Source organism: Echinops telfairi, unplaced genomic scaffold, assembly GCF_000313985.2.
Source record: "Echinops telfairi isolate 266 unplaced genomic scaffold, ASM31398v2 ScPeMD7_5592;HRSCAF=6446, whole genome shotgun sequence".
Lineage (NCBI taxonomy): Eukaryota > Metazoa > Chordata > Mammalia > Afrosoricida > Tenrecidae > Echinops > Echinops telfairi.
This window is the reverse complement of record NW_022109491.1, coordinates 27941204-27965151: the sequence shown is the minus strand read 5'-3', so window position 1 is coordinate 27965151 and position 23948 is coordinate 27941204. Positions and strand designations below refer to the sequence as shown.

Here is a 23948-nt window from a genome sequence, read left to right as displayed (position 1 = left end):
GAGAAAAGAGCAAGGTACTACTGAGTATTTGCAATATCATTAAAGCCATGCTTTTCAAAAAGCAAACAGTAAAAAATATTGGGAAGAAAGCATGCTAACCATCGCAGGTGGGTGGCAGGATCAGAGGTGACGGTTTCCCTTTGCTTTCTTTGGCTTTCTAAATCTTTCATGAATATGTATGGCTTTTAGAGTGAAAAGAATAAAGTCAGGAGAGAGCGTATGCTAATTAGTAGTTGGTTATGGAGTGCTATTTTTTGTGATTTAGAGAAATAAATGACAAAAAAGCTGAAAACGTGTGTGACACCTGCTTCACATGTTTTCACGCCCTGTCAAAATACACAAGCTCCAGCACCCAGAAACTGATATGCAGAGGAACAATATCTTTATTTAGCTAAATCCTCGGAGTTCAGAAAGGTATGCAAAACTTGAGAGACAGACGATGAAGCGAAGGCAATAATGACCCCATGGGACCAGTCTAGTTAATCCTACAGTATATTAAGTGCTTTGGTCTCTGGCTAGCACAGAGGTCTTTGCTCTTGGCTCCATCCAGTGTCACCGAGAAAGGCAGCCCTGGCAATCCACTTCTGAACAGTCCGTCATCGCAAAGCCTGGGGGGCACAACTGTGACGCTCGGGGTCACAGGGGGTCGGGATGGACTCGAACACTGGGTTGTGTTCAAGCACCATGAAATAAACCTCCCCTTGAATTTTTGTTCTTTTTAAAACCACTGGAAAGGGGTCATTAAAATGATGCGAACCCTTCTGAAAGAAAGACTGAAGCCCCCCCTCCCACCCCAATTCTGCAGTGGAGAGGAATGATGAGTTTTAAGGTAAACATCATTCAGAGAACTCCTTATCATTCAGTGGATGTCAACGCCAAGGCCCCTATAGGACAGGGTAGAAGTGCCCCGGTGGGTTTCCAGGACTCTAACTCTTTAAGGGAGGAGAAAGCCCCGTTTTTCTCCTGAGGCGTGGCTGATGGTTTCCAACTACTGGCTTTGTGGATCACAGTCCAACCAGCACCCACTAGGCCATCAGGGGTCCTTTTAAACACTATCATTCAAAAACCCAAAAGCAAACTTGCTGCCATCCCATCCATGCCGACTCCTAGTGACTCTAGAGAGCAATCTGCCTTTGTGAGTTTCTGGGACTATTAACTCTTCAGGGTACTAGCCAGCCTCATCTTTCTACAGAGGAGATGGTTGGTGGTTTTGAACTGCTGACCTGTGGTTAGCAGCCCAACGAGTAACCGCTATACCACCAGGACTCTTAATACATTATCATTAGGCATATAAAAAAAATAGCTTTAGCTCATCTGCCCAAGCACAGTCAGTAGGCAGGAGTCAAACCAGTGGGGTAAATGTCCTCTGGGTGTTAGCATCCCTGGATTTGAACCCTGGCTTTGCCATTTCCCTACTGCATTAGGCGTTACACTTCCAGGCTTGGTCTGGCTACTACATGCACTAACATGCACTAACTGTGTGACACACTGAGCTTGTTGTTTCTTTTTCCCAAGAAATGGCGTTATCACTAGTACTTGGCAGAGGCTGGTTGGGGGAGTTACAGCCGTTGCCTGTAGATCTCTCTGGTCAGGTCCTGGCACGTGTAAGTACTTAGTAAACACTCCCCCCCCCCCCCCACCAATCAGGTGTCTCTTTGCCCATAGCCAGGGGTTCATGAACACTTCTTACAAGCCCATTCCTTTCCTACAGGTCACAGGGAGCCAGCAGGGCCCCAGGATTTTTGGAATTCAGAAAGGTTACAGACACAAGGTGTATTCCAGTTCTAATGACATGCTCCCAGCAGGGTTTCATTCTACTTGGCAAGTAAATATTTGCACTGAGTGGGATAAATAAAGGTATCAGCCCCTTTCCCATTGAGCCATTTTACCACCTGGTGCTTTGCGGTCTCTTATTACTACGTCAAAGGGGAAAAATATCTTACTTTGATATTGAGGTTTTTTTTTTTAACTTGGTCATGAAACAAAAAGCTAGCAATAAAATTCGGAACCTCTAAGCTGTAACACACCCGTCTCCCTGGTTTTAAGGATATGGGGCCCTAGCCGTGCGATGGTTAAGTGCTGGGCTTGTTTGGGCGGCTTCAATTAGGAAGCACTTGGTTTGTGGAAGGTTGCAGTCTACAGCCGGAGCCCTAACTCCACTGTGAGTCTTGATATACATCCCGATACCATTTGACCACTAAACCAGCCGTGGCTGTGCTTGAGGAGGCCTGGCGGCAGGCTGGTTATATGTTGGGCTGCTAACCACAGGCAGCAGTTGGCAACCACTGACCACTCCATGGGAGGAAGATGAGGCTCTCCACTTTCTTAAAGAATGTCAGTCTCTGAAACCCACAGAGGCAGTTCTACCCGGTCCTATCAGGTCGTTCTGAGTCGGAATCCACTCGATAGCAGTGAGTTTGGCTTTGGTAGCTAGACTGAGGCAGGTTCAGGGCAAACCCAGGGAGGAGAAGATTTTATCCTTAGGCTTGCACAAAGAACCAGGCAAGCTGCCTGGGCATGCCCTTAATGAGTTACACAGAACATGTTATTTCCTTTGCAAGTTGTGGCCTGGTGACTGTGAGCCAAGACTGCATGGTCACGAGCCATAGCCCGACTACCACACAGCCATGTGATCAAAGCACGGAACCAAACCTATGACATTTTTGCATCTGCCCCCAACATGGTCCTGTCCCCACTTCTGTCATTCCACCTGTGGCACTGCTGAATTGACCTGCCACCAGTCATGTCTTTGTGATGATTTCCACTGAATAGAGTCAGTTCAATGGCCAAGAGTCAGCAAACTCTACTGTGTGCATGTTGATAATGTCCCTTATCTTGGATGATTGTCTTTGTTCTTGTGGTAGTTATACATAATCTGGTGCCAACTTGAGACTATTAAGAGCAAAGACTATTAAGAGTGAAGGGGTGGAGTTTAGCCTGTCAATCAGGTCGCAGCTTGATGACCTCATTTGGAAGTGCTAAGGAGAAAAATAGCTTGCTGGAGGCGGGACACACACACACACACACACACACACACACACACACACACTCCCTGGGAGACATTCCTGTTGACAAGGCACAAGGAGCTACTTCAGAGCCCTGGAGCTGAAGAAGCCATGCGAAGATCCCTGGCAGCAGTGAGAAGCTTCCACGGTCACTGGATCCACAAGACTTTCCACCTACTGGCCTGTGATCTTCCTGCATTTGGTGTCATTGTTTGTGTAGCATAAGTCTGAGGAGGACTTTCTACATTGGTATCGGACTAATATCATGGGCTAATATCAGACTTGTGGATTTGATCTGGGCAGGGCTGGGATGTTTTCTTAATGATGTACAATTGCTCTTTGATATAAAACTCTCTCATGCACATACGAGTGTCTCTGGATTTGTTTCTCTAGTCACCCCAGACCAACACAGCTGTGTTTAAGGCTTCATCAAAGGGTCTCTAGAGGACATGTTTCAAACTGGGACCTTTTTCCCCTGAGTAAAAATGACAACAAGGATGAAATCCAAAGCCATCTATCTCAGAGGAACCCCTGGGGGTCAGGGGGAGGGGTTTCTTGCACCCCAACATTTTCCACAGGCTTCAGGCACTTGGTAGCTTCTCGGGTTCTGAAGCCTGTGTGTTGGTGCAGCGCTCCCCAGCCCTTTTTAAGGCTCCGCGCTTTGCGTGTCTGCGGGCTCCCCCTCTCTGAGAACTCTTCATTCTTTCTGTTTGTAGTTGGCTGGTCACCGACTGGCGTAGGTACGGCGGTCTTTGCAATCTCCTAAAGGATGCAGGGCAAAGCCGCCGCTGGATTTGTAAGAAACAAAAATTAGATTCTAGGGTGCGGCTCATGCATATGCCCTCAAATTGTATTTAGCACCTCCAGAGCTGTCTCGGGAGAAAGACGGGGCTTTCTACTCCCACAAACTGTGACAGGCTCCGAATCTCACCCGCCTGATGGGGTCACTATGAGTCAGAATCGACTCGATGGCTTTGAGGGTTTTCCTGGAGAGGACTGTCTGGTGGTATTTTCAGATTTTCACATTTCAGGACTGACTGGCTCAGTATGCTTTCCTCTGCTGCCCCCTCACCTGTCTCTTATGAGAGTTTTATTTTTCTCCACCGGTGACAGCCAGGCAAGGTTCTTCCTGGATAGAAGTAAGGTCCTAGAAATTGTCAAGTTCATGGACTCTGCAGCTCACAAGCCACGGACACAAAGGACACAGGATGACCAGTAAACGCGAGTTGGGTGGTTGGCAGCCAGGAAAGCACTAAAGACTCCCGTGTCAGGATAAGCAGGTTCAGAGAACAGACCCGACGCCTTAGGGTGCCTGCTTCAGTGCCTCAAAACCACAGCTCCCCCGCTCTTAGGTGCGCATGGTTTCAACAGTACACGGCTCAAACCCTGTGGTGCCCCCAGTCAGCATTTCATGGCATCCCAGAGTCCGACACTTTGAAGAGACTTGAGCCTTCTTTCCCATTGGGAAGGAACTCTCTTGGGACAACGCAGAGCGCCATGATAGGATTCCTCTTTGATTAACAGACTGCCACTTGTCTGTACTTACCTGTGTGGCACAGTCTCATTAAGAACAATCTGGGAAAAACAAATGGCCATATTTGAAGCTCTCACTGTAGTAAAATAGAATCGCAGGTCAACTCCCTGCCAGGAATTTCATTTGAACACGAGAAAACGAATTTCAGCCTAATTATAAACACCCTTGGTAATTGAGCCAGGATTCCCACCCTTGATGGGATGCTGGTTTGGTGTTTGCACCTTAACCTGAAAATACTAGAATTAATGTAGAATTTTAGTGATCGCCCTGGGAAAATGAGTGTCCTGGCTTTGAGTGTTTTTTTGGAGAGGACTGTCTGGCTGCATTTTCAGAGAGAAAATGTGTTCTTTCTTTCCCCTGGAAGATTGGTTTAGTGTTTGTGTTGTGTGCTTCCGGAGAATGATGGCTTGCTCATTCTTTAGCCTGCTCTTCTGTAGCTGTTTGGTCTAGGGCTTTGCTTTTATTAACCTAGACTTTACACCCATCAGTGAAGGTCACGACAAGGAACCTTGGCCTGTGACAGAAACACTGAGAAACTGAATGCAGCATTTCACTGCTGCTGAGTGTTGCTGTTTGACTTTCGGTGTGTGTAGCTATAGGGCGAGATCATTAAATTTGCGAAACAAACAAACAAACAAACAAACAAAAAACCTTGCAGGGGAAGCTAGGAACCGTTCCTGGTCTGTTTTGTAAAGCTTCACAGGAGGTACCAGCAGTCCCTGGCTTGTTTTAAAGAAGATTTGAGACACGTGGTATTGCTTGGTACGATGGGGAAGGTCACATTTAAGACCAGACTAGGCTTCTCTAAAGCACTTCAGTGGCTTAATGTAAGCACCGTAGGCACGGTTTTCACACAGTGGACATAAAATTGCCAAAATTCCTTTGTCAAGTTAGTAGTTACCTTTGGGGCAAAGGTTTCCTGTCCCAGGTTTGAGGCAAGGGTTCTCATACTGGATCCAAGGGAGAGCTCTGATAATTTTAAGACAGGCTGTCTCAAGTGAAATAGTTTGAAATTATGTAGCCACTTGGAGATGTGTACGTGTTGCCTTGTTTTGTACTGTGTTGTTTTAAGAACGTTATGCTTTTATTGATCACCATAAAAACACAGGCAAAGACCTTTACAGCCCACAAAAAGCCTACTAGGAACAATTGAGGCAATCGACAAGGTAGTAGGCTATAAAATTAACAAGCAGAAATCAATTATAGTCCAGCGAAGAGAGCTACAAAAAAGACATTAAGAAAACAATACCACTTACAATGACCACACAAAAGAAGAAATATTTCGACATAAACTTAACTAAAGACACAAAAGCTCTACACAGAGGAAACTATAGAACATTATTACAAGGAACTCAAAAAGACCCACATAGTGGAAGGTTGTCCCATGCTCATGTATAGGCAGACTTGAATTACTGAAAGTGTCAAAAATTCTTAAAACAATCTACAGATATGAGGCAACCCAAATCCAAATCCCAAATACATTCTTTAAAGAAACGGAAAAACTAATGATCAATTTCATATGGGCAGGCAAAAGACCCAGGATAAACAAAGAACTTCTTAAAAAGAAGAACTGAGCACCAGGCCTCTCACTACATGACCTAAAAATCTAGTGCACAGCCACAGTAGTCAAAGCAGCCTGGTACCAGTACAGAGAGATGCATAGACCCATGGATCAGAACAGAAAACCCAGACATACATGCACCAGCCTACGGGCAACGCATTTTCGACTAATGACCTTGAAACATCCAATGGGACAAAGGCAGTGTCTTCAACAAATGGTGTTGGACAAACTGGATTTCCATATTCAGAAGACTGAAACAAGACCCATATCTCTCCCCATGCACAGACACCAACTCAAGGTGGATTCAAGACCTGAATGTAAGGCTAACAGGATCATCAATGAGAAGGCTGGCGCAAACTTAAGCATCCTATTGCAGGGCACGCATAGACTACCAAGTACAACGGAGGGGACACACACAGCTGAAGCCAAGATCGATGCCTGAGACATGCTGACATCAGGTATGCACATCAGAGACTTCACCGGGAGAATAAAATGAGAGCCCACAGATTGGGAACATATTTTTAACGAGGACACATTGGACAAGGATCTGATTATCAAAATACATGGAACTCTACAAGAGCTCAATAAGAAAATAACAAACACCCAGCTAAGAGGTGGGAAAAAGACAGAACAGACAGCTCATCAGAAACGCAGTGCAAATGGCTCACAGGCACATGGAAAATGCTCACGCTCACTAGCCATTGGGGAGATGCACATGAAGACCACAATGAGATACCACTTTACACCCACGAGGCTGGCCCAATTCAAAATAACAGAAAACAACGAATGCCCGAGAGGATGTGGAGAGACTGGAACTTGTATGTATTGTTGGTGGATGTATAAATACATACAACCTCTACGGAAAACAATATGGCGATACTTCAAGCAACTGGGACTTGAAACCCCATATGATCCAGCAAGACCACTATTAGGCATAGACCCCAAAGAAACAAGAGACACACACAGGCGGATGTGTGCTCTCCATGTTCCTAGAAGCACATTTCTCAACAGCAAGAAACTGGAAGCAGCACAAATGGCCAACAGTGGAGGAATGGATAAAGAGACTGTGGCACATACACACAATGGGGTACCATGCATCCCTAAAAACAGTGATGAAAGCATGAAACACTGCATGATGTGGAAGGACCTGGACCCCATTACACTGAGAAAGTTACTCATAAAAGGACAAATATTGTATGAGTCCACTACTCTAAGGAGAAGCACCAATTAAACAAATCTTAGAGACCAATTCCCAAGCAAAGGGGTAGAATGACTGCCTACCAGCCCCCCTTCCCCTAATGTGCACCTCATAAGAACCACATTGAAAGAGAAGACCTCACTGCGGAAGGGATCAGGTATCACACATCAAAGAACAAAAGATCATATCATTGTGTGCTCACCTTCCCAACACGATCACTGAAGACAAAGTGGGTGCATAAGCAAAAGTGGTGAAGAAAGCTGATGGTGCCCGGCTATCAAAAGATATAGCATCTGGGGTCCTAAAGGCTTGAAGGTAAACAAGTGGCCATCTAGCTGAGAAGCAAGAAAGCTCACATGGAAGAAGCACACCAGCCTGTGTGATCACGAGGTGTCGAAGGGATGAGGTATCAGGCATCAAAGAACAAAAAAATCACATCATTGTGAATGAGGGGTAGTGCAGAGTGGGGACCCAAAGCCCACTGGACATCCCCTTACAGTAGGGTTGCAGGGAGGAGACGAGCCAGTCAGGGTGCAGTGTAGCAATGGTGAAACATACAACTTTCCTCTAGTTCCTAAATGCTTCCTCCCTCCCCACTATCATGATCCCAATTCTACCTTACAAATCTGGCTAGACCAGAGGATATACACTGGTACAGATAGGAACTGGAAACACAGGGAATCCAGGACAGATGATCCCTTCAGGACCAGTGGTGAGAGTGGCAATACCAGGAGGGTGGGGTAGAGAGGGGGAACCAATTATAAGGATCTACATATAACCTCCTCCCTGGAGGCCAGACAACAGAAAAGTAGGTGAAGGGAGACGTTGGACAGTGTGAGATATGACAAAATAATAATTTATAAATTATCAAGGGTTAATGATGGAGGGGGAGGGGGGTGGGAGGGAGGAAATGAGGAGCTGATACCAAGGGCTCAAGTAGAAAGAAAGTGTTTTGAGAATGATGATGGCAACAAATGTACAAATGTGCTTGACACAATGGATGCTTGTATTCATTGTGATAAGCGCTGTATGAGCCACCAATAAAATGTTAAAACAAAAAAAGAGGAGACTTCACATTGGTTGGGGTCACTCTTTGAAGCAGGGGGAAGGGAGTAGACCGTTCACTTGGTGCTCTGTAACACTGAGACAAGGCTCTAACTGTTTATGGGAGTAGAAAGCCTCATCCTTCTCCTTCACCGTGGCTAGTGGCTTCAAACCGCTGACAGTTTTCAGTTAGCAGTCCAACAAGTAACCAGTCCACCACCAGGACCCCCCAAACTCACTGCCGTTGAGGAGATTCCAGCTCATAGAAACCCTGTAGGGCAGGGTCGAACTGCCCTGCCGCTTTCTGAGACTTTTAACTGTTTATGGGATTAAAAAGCCTTTTCTTTCTCTTGTGCAGGTGGTGGTTTCGAACTGCTGACCTTGTGGTTAGCAGCCCAACAAGTAACCACTGCACCACTAGGGTTCCTACAGAACCCCCCGACCAAAAAAAACCCCAAAACAAAACCAACCAAACTTCACTGCCATTGAGATGATGCTGATATATCGCGACCCCCCCTGTGGGTTTCTGAGACTGCAATTGTTCATGAGAGCAGAAAGCCTGGTCTTTCTGTTGAGGGCTGCAAGTGGTTTCGAACCACTGACCATGCAGCTCTCAGCCCAATGTGTAATCACTATACGACCAGGGCGCTACACAGAACAAGGTTACATGGGGGGAAAATAGCTAAGGAGTTTTTCCCTAGTCATAAAATAAAACAAAAACAAACCACAAAGATCCTGGTTATCTTTTGTCTTTCAAACTATTTGGTTCAAAGTGAACATATGAATTGCGAGAACTAATTCTTGTCTTTGAATGTGAACCAAAGACAAGCAGGTCAAGGCAAAATTCAGGCTTCCTGAGCGTCCGTGTCTGAGGCCATGCAGCCCATGGAAACGTGAAAAACGTGTCCCAACAAGGTGTGAACGCAGACAGGAATGTTGGGGCCCAAACTGACATTTGTGGAAATAGGAAAAGTGGCAAAAGCTTGAAGGGAGACTTGGAATACTTAAATGTATGATTTCAGCTGTAATGATAACGTTGTGGTATATAATCTCAAGATCTTTAGGTAATTTACTGGATTTAAACTGAGGTAATAAATATTTGTTATAATTTTATCTCATATACTTTTTGTTTGTTTCTTTTCTTACTTTTTGTTTCTTAAAGGAAGAATGTATACATTCAAATCTGCTGATACGTGCGTTCATTTTTACTAATTCACATAAGATATAAACATTAGGGATCTTGTTTAAAAGATTTATTAAAAGACATTTATTTGAGAGAGTCAAAGTTGTATCTGTCTGGGTAAAGTTTAATAGTATAAGATTTTTAGGACCTTTAATGGTCAATAGCACATAAAACAAAACAATTGGGTTTCGTGTCATTAAAGTAGTAACATTTTCTTGGAAGAGTTCATCTTTCCTGATGCAATCTGACTGTAAGGCAAGATAGATTCCCGAGTCAGAACAAATCACCTGGTTCATGAAACCACGTGCTTTTGAGAAAGCGCGAGAGCTTTTACCATTAAGATACTAGTCAAATACTTTAGGTGCTATTCTTGTGGCCGACGAGAAACTCCTGACAACCTGAAGCTTCGTGGAAAGCCATAAAAATGTTTCTTTTTTTAATAAAAAGAAAGTTCTGAAAGGTTTTATCGGTGCATCGTTCCTGCACCCCAGGTGTGCGGAGGGTGCAGGACAGGGCAGTGGTTCCGGCTGTGGTGCACAGGTGGCTACGGGTTGGACCTGAGGCAACAGTACCTGCCGACAACATCAACATCACACGAAACTCTTGGGGTTAGAAATGTAGAGGCTGGAGTTCCCTTTTGTGTCCCCCCCCCCAACCAATATTAAGTGGCAAACACAATCGTCTGGTATAATTCAGATGGCCACTTTGCTTCTTTTGAATCTGGCAGCACACGATCCAGTGGCGTCACCTGGGAATCACTGGCAGAGCTTGCCTCAGGTGTTTAGAGACTGGATGATCTTTGGCATATTATTTGGCCATCATTGGCCCATTCTCTGGTATTACGTCTGGTCCTCTGTTATTGTATTGGGAGCTTTAAACAAACAAGGTTAATCGCTGTGTTGAGAGATATTTTCATCTAAGGTTCCTTTTGATCTTAAATTGACTTCACTTGGCTTTGCATTATGTCTGCAATTAATTTCCATCAGGTATTTCATTTAAAAATATCAGTATGAGAGAATCACGGACAGAGCCAGCCTGGTCATATTCAGATAAGCACTGCTGACTTGCGGAAGCATTCCACCACAACATTCTAACAGAAAAACAGAAAAGCAAGTATTGGACTAATGAAAACTGTGGGTGGTGTTTTAAAATGAATCCTATTAGACAAGAGTCCAGGTTCCCAGAACTCTGGTGTTGAAGGGGATGGGTTCACTGATTTGCAGCTGATCCCAAAATCACAAGAAACAGAAATTAATAGACTAAAATTTAAGATGTGTCTTAAGAGGGCATACTCTTTGTGTTTTAAAGCCCCAATCTCTAGATATATAAAACCCCTTTTTTCATCCTTTGTTTTAAATCATCTAACAAGTAGGTTTGTTGTTTTTGCCTGTAGATTTGAACTGCTTCTTATTATACTATTAAATATGGGAAGACTGAGACCAGAAAAGAAATATTTATTTAAAATTAGAGGAATGAAGAGATGATTTTTTTTTACTATAGACTATGTTATAGCCCGCATAGTTGTGTTAGTTACTGAAACAGTTGGTTCTTGTAGGAAATAATTGGAAATTTATGTGGGTTTGTAGGAAATCAAAGGAAATAACTAGAATTTAGGTGGGTTTAAGTATTTTAACTCTCCGATTAGAAGTTTGTATTGCCAAGCTTAGCAAAAGCTAGCAATAGCATAACTAGAACTAGCCTGAAGCTTGAGCTAAAATTTCATAAAATAGATTGACACCAGGTTTTCTGCTCGGTCATCAGGGGAATAGTTTTGTGCCTTACAAGATGAACATCACTATACCTTGAAGGAGCCATGAGAGGAGCACTGTGTCTCGTGTCATGTATCTGTCTAGGACAGTGCGCAAACATCTGTCCTAGCTGGTTCTCATAAACTGCTTCCTTACTGCAAACGGTAAGGAATTTGGGGGAGCAGCTGCAAACAGTGTTCCCAGGTAGAAAGTAAACAGGACGGGTACAGGTTGAGATACGGAACTTACTCTCAAGGCTCTGAGAAATTCAAGCGTGGGAATAGCAAACTTATCTGGGAACACTGCCAGTAGTTAGCACTTAAAAATAAAGCGTTGTGGTCTGTCAAAGCTGCAGTTTGTATTGTGTGTGTGTGTGTGTTTGGTTCCATGTTCATTCTTCCTGCTCAAGAAACTGTGGCATCAGTACTTATATCCATATCCGATCTGAGGTGGTGCCGAATGCCCTTACATTCCAGGCACATGAAAGCAGTCAGCGATGCTACTTATATAAACAGACAACTCATGGGACTTGTTTCCTTTTGTACAAAGACCTTAAGATCATGGTTTCCTGGGTTCTTTTGCTAATTGTTTAACTGTCCAGATTCCTAGGATTCTGGTGCCACATTGATGGCTACCTGCAAGGTTGGCAGTTCAAACCACCAGCTGCTCCTCAGGATAAAGAGGAGGCTAACTGCACCTATAAGGATTTGCCGCCTAGGACACCCTAGACAGGGTCACTATGAGTTGGAGTCGACTCGATGGGAGTTGATGGGTTCAGATTTCTGGCTTTTGTGGAACCAACACAGACCACTGACACTTGAAATTTTTGAAAAACTAGAGCCTAGAAGCCACGTTTGCATCAAACAATGGTCCTCGATATGCTAATAAGGCCATTTTGCTCTGAGAATTATGCTCTTTTGAAGAACTCCATCTATTTAAGAGACCTTGACTCCAAAAATCAGACTGGGCGTTAGATTAGGGTAAAGCAGTGGTGATTTTAAGTGGTCTTTAAGGCAATATTACATGAAATGCTTATCTAATGCATATGGGCACTCTCATGGCTGTGCAGAAAATGACACATCTTGAGAAAACTAAGTTCTCAGAGATTTTCCTCCCCATTGAAGCAGTCTTTGGGGAAACTAAATGCTTCATCAACTATGGCCTTGCTCTGCAGTGGCCCTCATTTAAAAGAACAGAATCCGTGTGTTTGGGTGGGCAGAGGCACTCTGGGTGCCAGTGATCAGAGAATTTTTGTGGGAATTCATGATCACGGGAGGAAAAGATGTATGAGGGCACCTAAAACCTTAGAACATTTGACTTCAGTGGAATGGTTGACACAGGCCTGGCTTGGACTCCGTTTTGTTTTAGGTTCTATTTCTCTGTTTAAGAGTGATGTCATTTGTGGGGCACACAGGGAAGGGCAGTGTGTTCCTGGGAAGAACACAGCACATGCTTTAATGAGACCTCTACCAAGAGGAGTCCACCCTGTGTAATCTTGCTACCATATACCTTTTACAATCCTCAACGGAAAAGTCTTCTACTTTTGGTTGTTCGGGAGGTCTTAGGCTTTAGGCTACCTGGACTTGAGATTGTCTCCTAAAAGAGTCATAACATTTTTCATAGGTAGAAGAGGCCTTTAATCTCCAAGGCTGCCTGCTTTCACTCCAAAATATAGGTATTGGAGGAGCCGTCGGTTAAAGGACTCATTAGCATTCTGCTAGAAAAGAATGAACCTTGCCCTTTTACTAATCCACATGCAACCAAACTGGAAGGGGTTAAACCTTAGATAACAGGGTAAGACAACATTTTTTGCTACTAGGACTGTCCTAGGAGAATTTCATAGGGAAATCTTATTCCACCTACCCTATAACTCTGCTCTTGTTCCCCAGCCCTCTTTTCTGTTCTGAAAATGCAACGGACATTTAAAAGTCACGTGGATGGAGTCACTCAGAGATGCAAAAATGTTGAGGCAGTGCAGACGGAAGAGCCCAGAACCCTGATGGGGAAGAGTTAGCGAAGGAAACACCATCTTCAGGGGCGTATGGACCTAGAGGGAGCAGATGTTGGAAAACAACAGCTTCGCATTTTGACATTTTGTGGGAAACTGAGGACCAAGAAGAGAGTGTATGCGGACCAATTCTCCAGGCTCATAATTAAGGTAGCCTGGGAGGCCAGGATTCTGGGTGAAAGGAGGCCTTCACATTTGTGAGTTAGAGAGGAGTCCCAGTCACATTTTCCTACTTTTTAAATTATCACCCCCATAATATCCTCTTAATGATTAATGTAGATGCCTCTTAATGATTAATGATGCTCCCATTGACGATACCTCTTACGAGCACAGGGCTCCGAACTGTCTGGCCGGCAGCTTTATCTACAGGGACAGATTTGTTGTATTGCTCTCCCTGCTAGGGGGACAGTCCCTCCCCTCTACCTGCCCTCAACACTGACCTTAGGTTCCTCCCCCTGTGAGCTCAGGGGCATCTAGGGTTAAGATACTGCCCACCTTGTTACATATGTAGATGTCTGTGGTTGGGGGAAGGGGGGGAGATCCTTGCATGCCCCTAGACTAAGTTGGTGACATAACACATTCTCTTTCACTCGGACCTCGTTTTAAGAAGGAGGTGAGCACCCAAAACCTTTTGTCTTTTTATTTGTTTTCTTCCATTACATAACTGTCCCTTAGGACCCATCTGGTTGTGGGCTAGTTCTCACAAATTTTTGGTTTAATAAAGGTTTCCAAGATTTTGTAGCAGTACTTTTTGATTTATCCTCATACACTGCCACAGACTCAAGGAATTAATGCCCCCTTTGACTTTGCCAGTCTTCTGGAAACGTTAAACTTGACGCTGCAATGCCTTAGTAGCTTTCCCAAAGTTGTGGAACAAGACTGCTCACTCTGAGGTCATTGGGCTTTGTTGAAATCTTTATTGTTTATGAGGTTGCTTTATGTTGGCAGCTTGAGTTTATTTGACTGGTAAGTCTATGTTTTCCTTATCGACTGTTGACATATTTTTGTTCATTTGTATAGGTAAAGCTTTTAACCCCCCTAAAAAATTTTTGTGTGTGTACATCTTTCTCCTTAGAGACTGTTTACTGGATTAATACTACTACTATTAGAATGATCAGATGTGGTATGAAGGCTGCTTCAGATGTAATGTCTCAGAAAGCTAATAAGCTGCCCATGATGGGATCTCTTCTCTCTCTCTCTCTCTCACACACACACACACACACACACACACACACACACACACACACACACACACACACACACACAAGATAGAGACTATGAATGGACCTGAGCTCCCACTATAAGGTTTCTAGCTTAACCACGGACCATGTAGTTCTTACAATGTGACCCTGTTACATATTTAGCTTCATAAGATGATCACTGAAGACTGGGTGTGGGAGCAAAGTTTGGTGAAAGAATTAGATGGTGTCCAGCTTTCAAAAAAAAAGGTAGTGTCTGGATTCTTAAACAGATAACCCCCTCAGGAACAATAATAGGAGTAGCTATACCATGAGGGTAGGGGAAAGGTGGGGAGTGAAGGGGGAGAAAGGGGGGACCAATTGCAATGATCTGCATAAATACCCTCCTCCCTCACCTCCACCAAGGGGGATGAGCAACAAAAACGAGGGTGAATGGAGACAGTGGATGGTGTAAGTTATGAAAATAATAATAATTTAGAATTTATCAAGGGTTCATGAGGGTGGGAGGGTGGGGGAGGGAGGGGGAAAAAAGAGCTGATACCAAGGGTTCAAATAGAAAGAAAATGTTTTGAAAAGGATGATGGCAACATATGTACAAATGTGCTTGATACAATTGATGTATGGATTGTTACAAGAGATGTAAGAGCCCCCAATAAAAGCAACTTCATTCTAGCCCCAATATAAGAGCAATTAGTTCTCATGACTTGGCCCTGCTTGACGCTCACCCTTACGGAGAGATCACTAAGATACGAGTGTTATAGCTAAGTGTGGTGAAGAAACTAGATGGTGCCCAGCTATCAGAAATAATAGAGTCTGTGGTCGTAAAGGCTTATCTTCAAACAAGCAGCCATCTAAGTGAGGCATCAGCTAAGTCCACATGGAAGAAGTTCGCCAGTCTGTGTGATCCAAGGACTGTAAATAATACAAATACAAATCCAAAGGAGGGAATGGTATCAGAGCTTAAATTGTGCACACTTGGTTTGCAGAAGGCTATGGACGGCAATGGAAGCCCCAAATCCATTTTCAGGGTCCCACATGCATTAAGTCTCTCAGGAATTCCCCCTGACCATATGGTTGAGGGATGTGAATAGCCTTGCTATGAGGCAGAAAGCATTGTAAAATCAATTATGGCAGATATAGTTAAGCTAAAATGTAATCTTATCATTTGATCTCCCTTTTGATCCAATTTTCATTTGTTCTAGGTTTTTGATATTTCCTACTTTTCTTTTGATTGAGGTTTTCCTCTGCTTTACTTTGCTATTGTTGTTAGTTTTATTTATCTGTATGATTTTTTTTTCTGTATATGAAATCCAGGACAGGTAAATCTATCAAGATAGTAACTAGATTAACGGCTTCTTGGAGGTTTGGCAGGGGTGTTGAGAGGGTGGGGATGTCGAGCTAAGAAAAATAAGTATAAGAAAAGACAAAATGTTCTAAAATGGATTGTGTTAATGATTGTACAACTCTTCTTGATATGATTGAACTATTAAGTTGCATGATGTATAGATTATGTGCCCTCAAAACCCTGTTTTCAAAAGAAAACCCTTATCCTAAAATAAGAATCAGCTAAAAGGAGCCATCAGCCAGCTTACAGAAGAAAGTACACCAACCTCACAGTGATCAAAGATTTTAAATAAAACCCAAGGTTAGAGAAAGGGGTGTATCAGCACGTACATTCTACAGCAGGAACTCGAACTCTGTTTTACGTCTGTTCCTAAAGTCAGATGCCACGTGAGTTCTTTCTGACCATTAGGCCAGGGGCAAATTTAGGAAGGAGCTGTTTGCACTCGCAGAGTGTGATTACACCTCCCAGGCAAGCCAGGGAGGGGCAGGGAACCGGTCGGGTCATGTCCTTAATGATTTATGAAAATAGCTGCATGTTAATTTAAACGCTGAGGTCCTGGTGACTAAGATTCAGGGGCATGTGGTTACACGGTCATGTGATATAAGGTCTAGAACCAACCCTGTAACCCTTTAAATCTGTGATTGTGCACCTATCCCAGCCATGGTCCTTTCCCCACATGGATATTCCTACCTGTAGCAGTGATGACTTGACCTCTGCCCATCATCATTTTGTGATAATCGCCCAGGTTTGCTACCATATATAATTGACCCTACAGCTGTGTGTCAGTGGACTCCGTTGGCCTCTGTAGCGTGTGCTTGCTGAGGTTTCGCCCCTCTGGGAGACTGCCTTTGTGCAGTTTATGGCTTCACTGAAGAGCCTCTAGAACACGCCTACCCCTGGTGTCTCTCATCCCTCACACAGGCTGCAAAGCCAAAAGGTAAGGCGTTTGAACCCCCCAACAGCCCCCCAGCAGAAAAAAGCTGGCAACCTGCTCCTGTTCAGAGTAAAGCCAGGACCCCCTCCCTGGAGCAGCTCCACTCAGTTTCACAGGGCCACTCTGACTTGCAAGAAGGAGCAGTGGTTAAAACACTTGACAGCTAGTCCTGGGGTTGGGAAATTGAACCCACCAGCCACTCATCTGGATAACGGAGCCAAGAGGCCCACAGAGCGGGCACTGAGTACAATGTTCATGGATGCCCTCTCCCGCCCTGGGAATGTAGGGCCCAGAGGAAGCCCAACCCGCACGATGGCTTTACCTTCCTCAGGCGCCAGCTGGACAGCATGGGATTCATGCAGGATTTCTGCCACCGGCCTGCGGGTGTAGAGGATCGTGGCACCACTCAGGTTGACCTGGACCTCCTGGGCCCGAGAGGTGAGATTGGCCAGACACAGGGTCAGCTTCAGGTCGTGGCCCAAGACAGGAGGCTCCAGCAGCTTGAACTTTCCGGTGATGCTGGGCTTTGTGGCGGGCTCCAGGAGGTCATCCTGCCACACGCCTCGCCCTCCGGCCCTGCGGACACGGTCCCTTCTTCCGAAGGCCTCCACGCTCAACAGCTTCCGCATGGCCTTGCGGTACACCTGTCTCTCCTTCCGGGACCCTGCGGGCCATCACGTGATGTCAGAGCACAGCATCTATTTCCTCTTTCTCCACTCCCCTCTTCTCCTTCCCCGTCTTCTCAGGGGACACCATCACTCCTCCCCCGACACCACCCCCCCCCCCCCCCCCCCCCCCCCCCCCCCCCCCCCCCCCTGCCCCAGGGCCATATGCATCCCTCAGGCCACTGTGGTTTCCAGACTATTTAAATAATGTTTTATGCAGTTGCCAACCACTGCAGGTCAAGAAATTTTACCTGAAAACAGACTTCTATATTCCCTGACAACTGGGCCTGAAGAGCTCACATGATTATAATAAGTAATATTTTGATAAAATTGCATGTGCCAAGCACTACAACTCTAAGAACTATGTTTTTTCCTTCTAGGAGGTTGGTACTATTTTCAAACCCACTTCACAGACGAGGAACCGGAGGCACACAGAAGTAAAGCAATTTGTTTGCCAGAAAGCTCACTGCGCAAGGGAGGCAGGAGCTGAACCTTGCAGACTGGCTCCAATTGAAAAGGCATCATTTAACAGGCTCCATTACCATCTCTCTGCGCGGCAGTTAAGAAGCACTGGTGACAATACCTAAGTGCTCGGCTGCTAATCAAAAGGCCAATAATTTGAACCCTCCAGCCACTGCAGCCTGGTGCTCTGCTCCCCGAAAGAGTTCAGTCTGGAAAACCATATGGGGCAGTTGTAGTTCTGCCCCACTGAGTCACGGAGTTAGAAATGCCTCCCTGACACACAACAAGGCAATTATAGCCCGCAGGTGAGTGCTGTCCTCTTTGGAAGGCAATGTTTTCTCTAGTTCTCACAGGTCTCCACCACGTAATCTCTGGCTTCTGCTCAGTTACTGGGTGCCATCTGCAAGACTCCAGAAGACATAAATTTAGAAGATCTGATCGCTTGCTTTCTTGTTGCTCACGCAGAACTCTCTCTTGAGCGCCAGATACCAATATATATACAAACAGGTCAGCTATACTAAACGACTACAGGTGCTTCAAATCCCACCAATGACATCATCTTCTACCCTGAAGCATTCTCCAGTAAAGGGCTCCACTATCTGCTTGGTTGGGCAAGCCAGAAACCCACCTACAGCTGACAACTGACTAGTCACTAAAACGAAACAAAACAAACTCAGTCTTCAAGTCGATGCTGACTCATAGTGACCCTATAGGACAGGGTAGAACTGCCCTGTGAGTTTCCAAGCCTGTAACTCTTTATGGGAGTAGAAAGTTCTGTCTTCTCCCAAGGAGCGATTGGTGGTTTCTGTAAAGGCCTAATAGAGTAAAATAATATGTCTAAAGTTACTCCATCTTGAAATATGTTCCTCCATTTTAGAAATATGTTATTTTAGAAAAACAAAACACTGCAACCTTGCAAATATACGTCAGCCAGAAACTTTGCAAGAATATCTGGTCCAAGATAAACCGGGCAGGACGTGCCGAACGACCCACATTCTGTTATCTTGTGCATACGTCCTTCCCCACCCCGTGCTCTACCCCCCTCGCTTTGTTGGTTTGAAGTGTATAAAGAGGAGGAGAAAGTTTTGCCTGGCGCTGCAGTCTTGGGCCCTGCGTGGCCATGCTGTAGCCCAAATCTGGATTTGCTATTTGCTCTTTTTCTCTAATAAACCTTTGCTCTTCTGTAATAAAGTTTTGCTTTGTTACTTTGCAGCTGCTTGTGGGTCAGTGGTCTTTTGTTGGGCATGACTCCGTAACAGTTTCCAACTGTTGACCTTGCAATAAGCAGCTCGACTCATAACCACTACACCACCAGAGCTAAGTCCTCCTTAATACCTTGAATTCTTTTTCCAACCTCACTCGTGCTCAAGGCACTATCACACTTCTGGGACAGTGCTAGCCACCTTCCAGTAGCCAGCCACCAGCTCCATCACCATTCCAGGCTGCCTTTGCCCCCATCACTCCAAAATCCAACTCTAGCTCATTCCACTTCCTTAGATTTTTAGTTTCTGCCACACCACTCCTTCTCAAGCATTTTCTCCAAAGTTCCTAGTAAAATATGACCTTGTACCAAAAGGCTCCATAGGGACATAAAAGTTGCTTAATATCTCTGGTGCTCCAAGTCGTGAATGCAACATACCGGCATGAAGCAGGGAATCAATAGAGAAGGCTGAGGGGCCGGCCCCAATCCCAACTACGTGCACAGCACCCTCTCCCCACAGAATAATTCACTTCAGAGGACAGCACTGAAGCTACAGCTCAGGGAGAGGGACATGTCTGATCAGAGCACACAGGAGCACATGAAGGGAGAGGAAGAGAGAGTGGAACACATTCTGGCCCACCAAGCCCTGAGGACGATATTCCCACTCAGAGTAGCCAATGCCCAGAGAGGACCGAATGGCCGGCCCCACTATGAGACTTGATGTCCCTCACTGACCCATAGCGCTACGGGCACAACATTGCGGACACAGTGCAGGAATTGTGCCCGATCTGACCCCACCACACGGACTAGAAACACTAAGGGTATGCAACAGAACAGCAAGGGGAACAGAGCAACAAAGTCCCCAGAGAAAACCAAAAATAGACTCTGGGGCCAGGGTGTGGCAGCCCATCAGACTCAACCGGAAAACATTTCTAAAGGTCAACAAACAGACCTTGAACTATTTACAGGCTTTTCATTTTTTTTGTCCTTGATTTTGTTGTTGTTGTTTTGTTTTCTTTTGTTGCTCTGTTTTGCTCTGTTTTGTTTTTGTGTATATTATTATCTCTGCAGGTCTATCTAGATAAGATAGGCGGGATAAACAATCTGGAGGATAAAACAATCTGGAGGAGTAAACAATGAACCGATGGTTCTGGGGGGCCATGGGAGAGGGGGAGGCAGGGGAAAGGAAGTGGGTGTTAACAAACCCAGGGACAAGGGAATAAGAACTGATCCAAAATCAATGGTGAGCAGGGTGTAGGAGGCCTGGTAGGGCTTGATTAAGGGTAATGTAACCGAGAGGAATTACTGAAACCCAAATGAAGGCTGAGTATGATAGTGGGACAAGAGGAAAGTAAAAGGAAATAGAGGAAAGAACTAGGAGACAAAGGGCATTTATAGAGGCCTAAATAAAGGCATGTATATATGTAAATATATTTATATATGAGGATGAGGAAATAGATCTATGTGCATATATTTATAGGCTATTATTAGAAGATGGATATTGGGCCTCTACTCAAGTATTCCCTCAATGCGAGAACACTTTGTTCTATTAAACTGGCTTCCATGATGCTCACCTTCCTGACACAATCGCTGAAGATAAACCGGGTGAATAAGCAAAAGTGGTGATGAAAGCTGATAGAGCCCAGCTATCAAAAGATATAGCATCTGGGGTCTTAACGGCTTGAAGGTAAATAAGCAGCCAATTAGCTCAGAAACAAAAAAAAAACCCACATGGAAGAAGCACACAAGCCTGTGTGATCATGAGGTATTGATAGGATCAAGCATCAGGCATCAAAGAACAAAAAATCATAGCATTGTGAATGAGGGGGAGTGCGGAGTGGAGACCCAAAGCCCATCTGTAGGCAACTGGACATCCCCTTACAGAAGGGTCACAGGAAGGAGACAAGCCAGTCAGGGTAAAGTATAGCACTGGTGAAACATACAACTTTCCTCTAGTTCTTTAATGCTTCCTCCACGCCCCCACTATCATGATCCCAATTCTACCTTACAAATCTGGCTAGACCAGAGGATGTACACTGGTACAGATAAGATCTGGAAACACACAGAATCCAGATAAACCCCTCAGGACCAATAATGAGAGTAGTGATATCAGGAGGGTAGGGGGAAGGAAGGGGAGAAAGGAGGAGCTGATCACAATGATCTCCCTGGGGCACGGACAACAGAAAAGTGGGTGAAGGGAGACATGAGACATAGTAAGACATGACAAAATAATAATAATTTATAAATTAACAAGGGTTCATGAGGGAGAGAAGGTGGGGGAGGGAGGGGAAAAATGAGTGGCTAATACCAAGGGCTCAAGTAGAAAGCAAATGTTTTGAGAATGATGAGGGCAACAAATGTACAAATGTGCTCGACACAATGGATGCATGATGGATTGTGGTAAGAGTTGTATGAGCCCCCAATAAAATGATTTATAAAAAAGTTACTTATTATCTCTAGTATTGATATATAATTCACCCATTTAAAGTGTACAAATAATTGCTTTCTTTAGACTCTTCAGTCATATAACAGTCACCAAAATCTAATTTGTTGCAAAACTCAAAAAACAAAACTCACTGCCACCGAGTCAGTGCTGATTTGTAGTGACCCCTGTAGGTTTCTGCGACTGTGACCGTTTATGGGAGTAGAAAGCCCAGTCTTTCTCCTCATGGTGGCTTTGAACTGCCAACCATGCAGATCACAGTCCAACTTGTAACCACCATGCAACTAGGGATCCCCCCAAGCCCCATAAGTCCATAACCATTAGCAGTAACTTCCTGCTTTCTCCCCCACCTCCTCCCACACTTTCCCCAGCTCTAATTCACAGCTTTAAATTTCTAATTCACAACTTTGCATTTCTAATTCACAACTTACATTTATAATTTGCCTATACTGGGCATTTCATGTAAAAGGAGCCTACAATGTGTGGTCTTTTTCACTTACTTTAATGTTTTCAAGGTTCATTCATGTTGTAGTATGTCCCACCATTTCATCTTTGTTAATGACAAATAATTTCTTAATGAACGGTGAAACCACATTTTCTATATACATTGATGAACATTAGTGTCATTACTTTTCAAGTGATGATGAATAATGTTGCTATCAGCATTCATATTCAAGGTTTACTGGCATGTATGTTTTTATTTCATTTGAGTGCATATCAGTGAGTAGAAATGCTGGGGCACATGATAAGTATGTTTGACATTTTAAACTGTCAAGCTAATCTCTAGAGTTATTTCATGATTGTAGCCATGGAGATGTGTCACTCCCACCAGCATGAGAGTTCTGGTTTATCCACATCTTAACTAACACCTGTTATTGTTTTTTTTTTTCAATTTATAGACATTCTAATGGGTGTGAAGTGGTATTCCAATGAAGTGGTTTTGATTTGCATTTCCCTAATAACTAAGGAGAGGTGCCTGAGTATCATAAATAGTTAAGCATCTACTAACAGAAAAATCAATTTGATTGAATTCATCCAGAGGTTGTATCTAAGAAGTCTTGTCCAACCCAGTCTTACAAAGATTTACTCCTATGTTTTCTTCTAAGAGCTTCATAGTTTAGCTCATAGATAGGTCTACAATTCATTTTACATTAATTTTATGTATGATGTGAGATAGGGGTCCAGCCTCATGGTTTTGCATGTGGAGATCCAGTTACCCCAGCACCATTTGAGGGAAAGACTATTATTCCTTTCCTATAGAGTTCTCTCGGTACCTTTTGAAGGCCCTTTGGTTCTCTTGGTACCTTTGAAGTCAAGGGAGCATAATGATAAACGTTTATTTCTGAACTCTTAATTCCAGTTATCTTGAGCTGGTGGAGAGTTGTGTGTGCTTTGCACTGAATTGCAATCCGCAATGCCGTCTGCATCTTTGACCTTCATGAGTAAGGGCTTTAAATCTTCTTCATTTTCAGCAAGCAAAATGTGTCATCCGTCTGTCTCAGGTTATTAATGAGTTTTCCTCCAACTCTGAGCGCTGCATTCTTCTTCACATAGACTCGCTTCTTGGATGATTTATTAGCATACAGATCAAATAAATGTAGTGCAAAGGTACAACCCTGACACACACCTTTCCTGGTTTTAGGTCCCCTCGTTCTGTTTGTGCAACGGCCTCCTGGTCTTTGTAGAGGTGCAATATGAGCACAATGAAATATTCTGGAATTGCCATTCATTACACGCGTTCTATAAATTTCTGATGATCCACACAAGTGAATGTCTTTGCCTAGTCCGAAAATACAGGTAGACATCTTTCTGGTATTCTCTGCTCTCAGCCAAGATCCATCTGATATGAACAATGATATTCATGTTCTATGTTCTCTTCTGAATCTGGCTTAAGTTTCTGGTAGTTCCCTGTCAATGTATTGTTGCAACGATTTAAAAATCATCTTCAGAAAATATTTAATTTTATGTGATATTAATGATACTATTTTATAATTTCCACATTCTGTTGGGTCACTGTGTGTGTGTGTGTGTGTGTGTGTGTGTGTGTGTGTGTGTGTAGGCTCAAACATGAATCTCTTCCAATTGGTTGGCCAGGTAGCTGTTTTTCCAATTTCTTAGCATGCCTAAGCGAGTGCTCCCAGCACTGTATCCAATTGTTGGAACATTTCAATTGGTATCCCATTAATTCCCAGAGCCTTGATTTAATCAATACCTTCAGTGTATCATGGACATCCTCCCTTAATACAACTGATTATAAGCTACCTGTTGAAATGGTTAAATAGTACAGTGATGTCTGTATATACTTCTCCCCTTCCTTTTATGCTTCCTGCATTATTAACTCCTTTGTCCACAGAATCCTTCAATATTGCAACTAAGGGCTCAGTTTTTGGTTGTTCTTTCAGCTTGAGAAATACCTAG

General features: G+C 44.1%; 1 protein-coding gene across 1 annotated transcript in view; it reads right to left on the bottom strand.

Annotated features, from left to right (window-relative positions):
* The window catches only part of TGM6 (transglutaminase 6), a 63838-nt gene that overhangs the window by 20772 nt on the left and 19118 nt on the right, over positions 1-23948 (bottom strand). The window contains exon 10 of the mRNA XM_030886993.2: positions 17082-17423. Within this exon, the coding sequence (XP_030742853.1) occupies positions 17082-17423 (342 nt within the window). The remainder of the gene's footprint in view (positions 1-17081; positions 17424-23948) is intronic.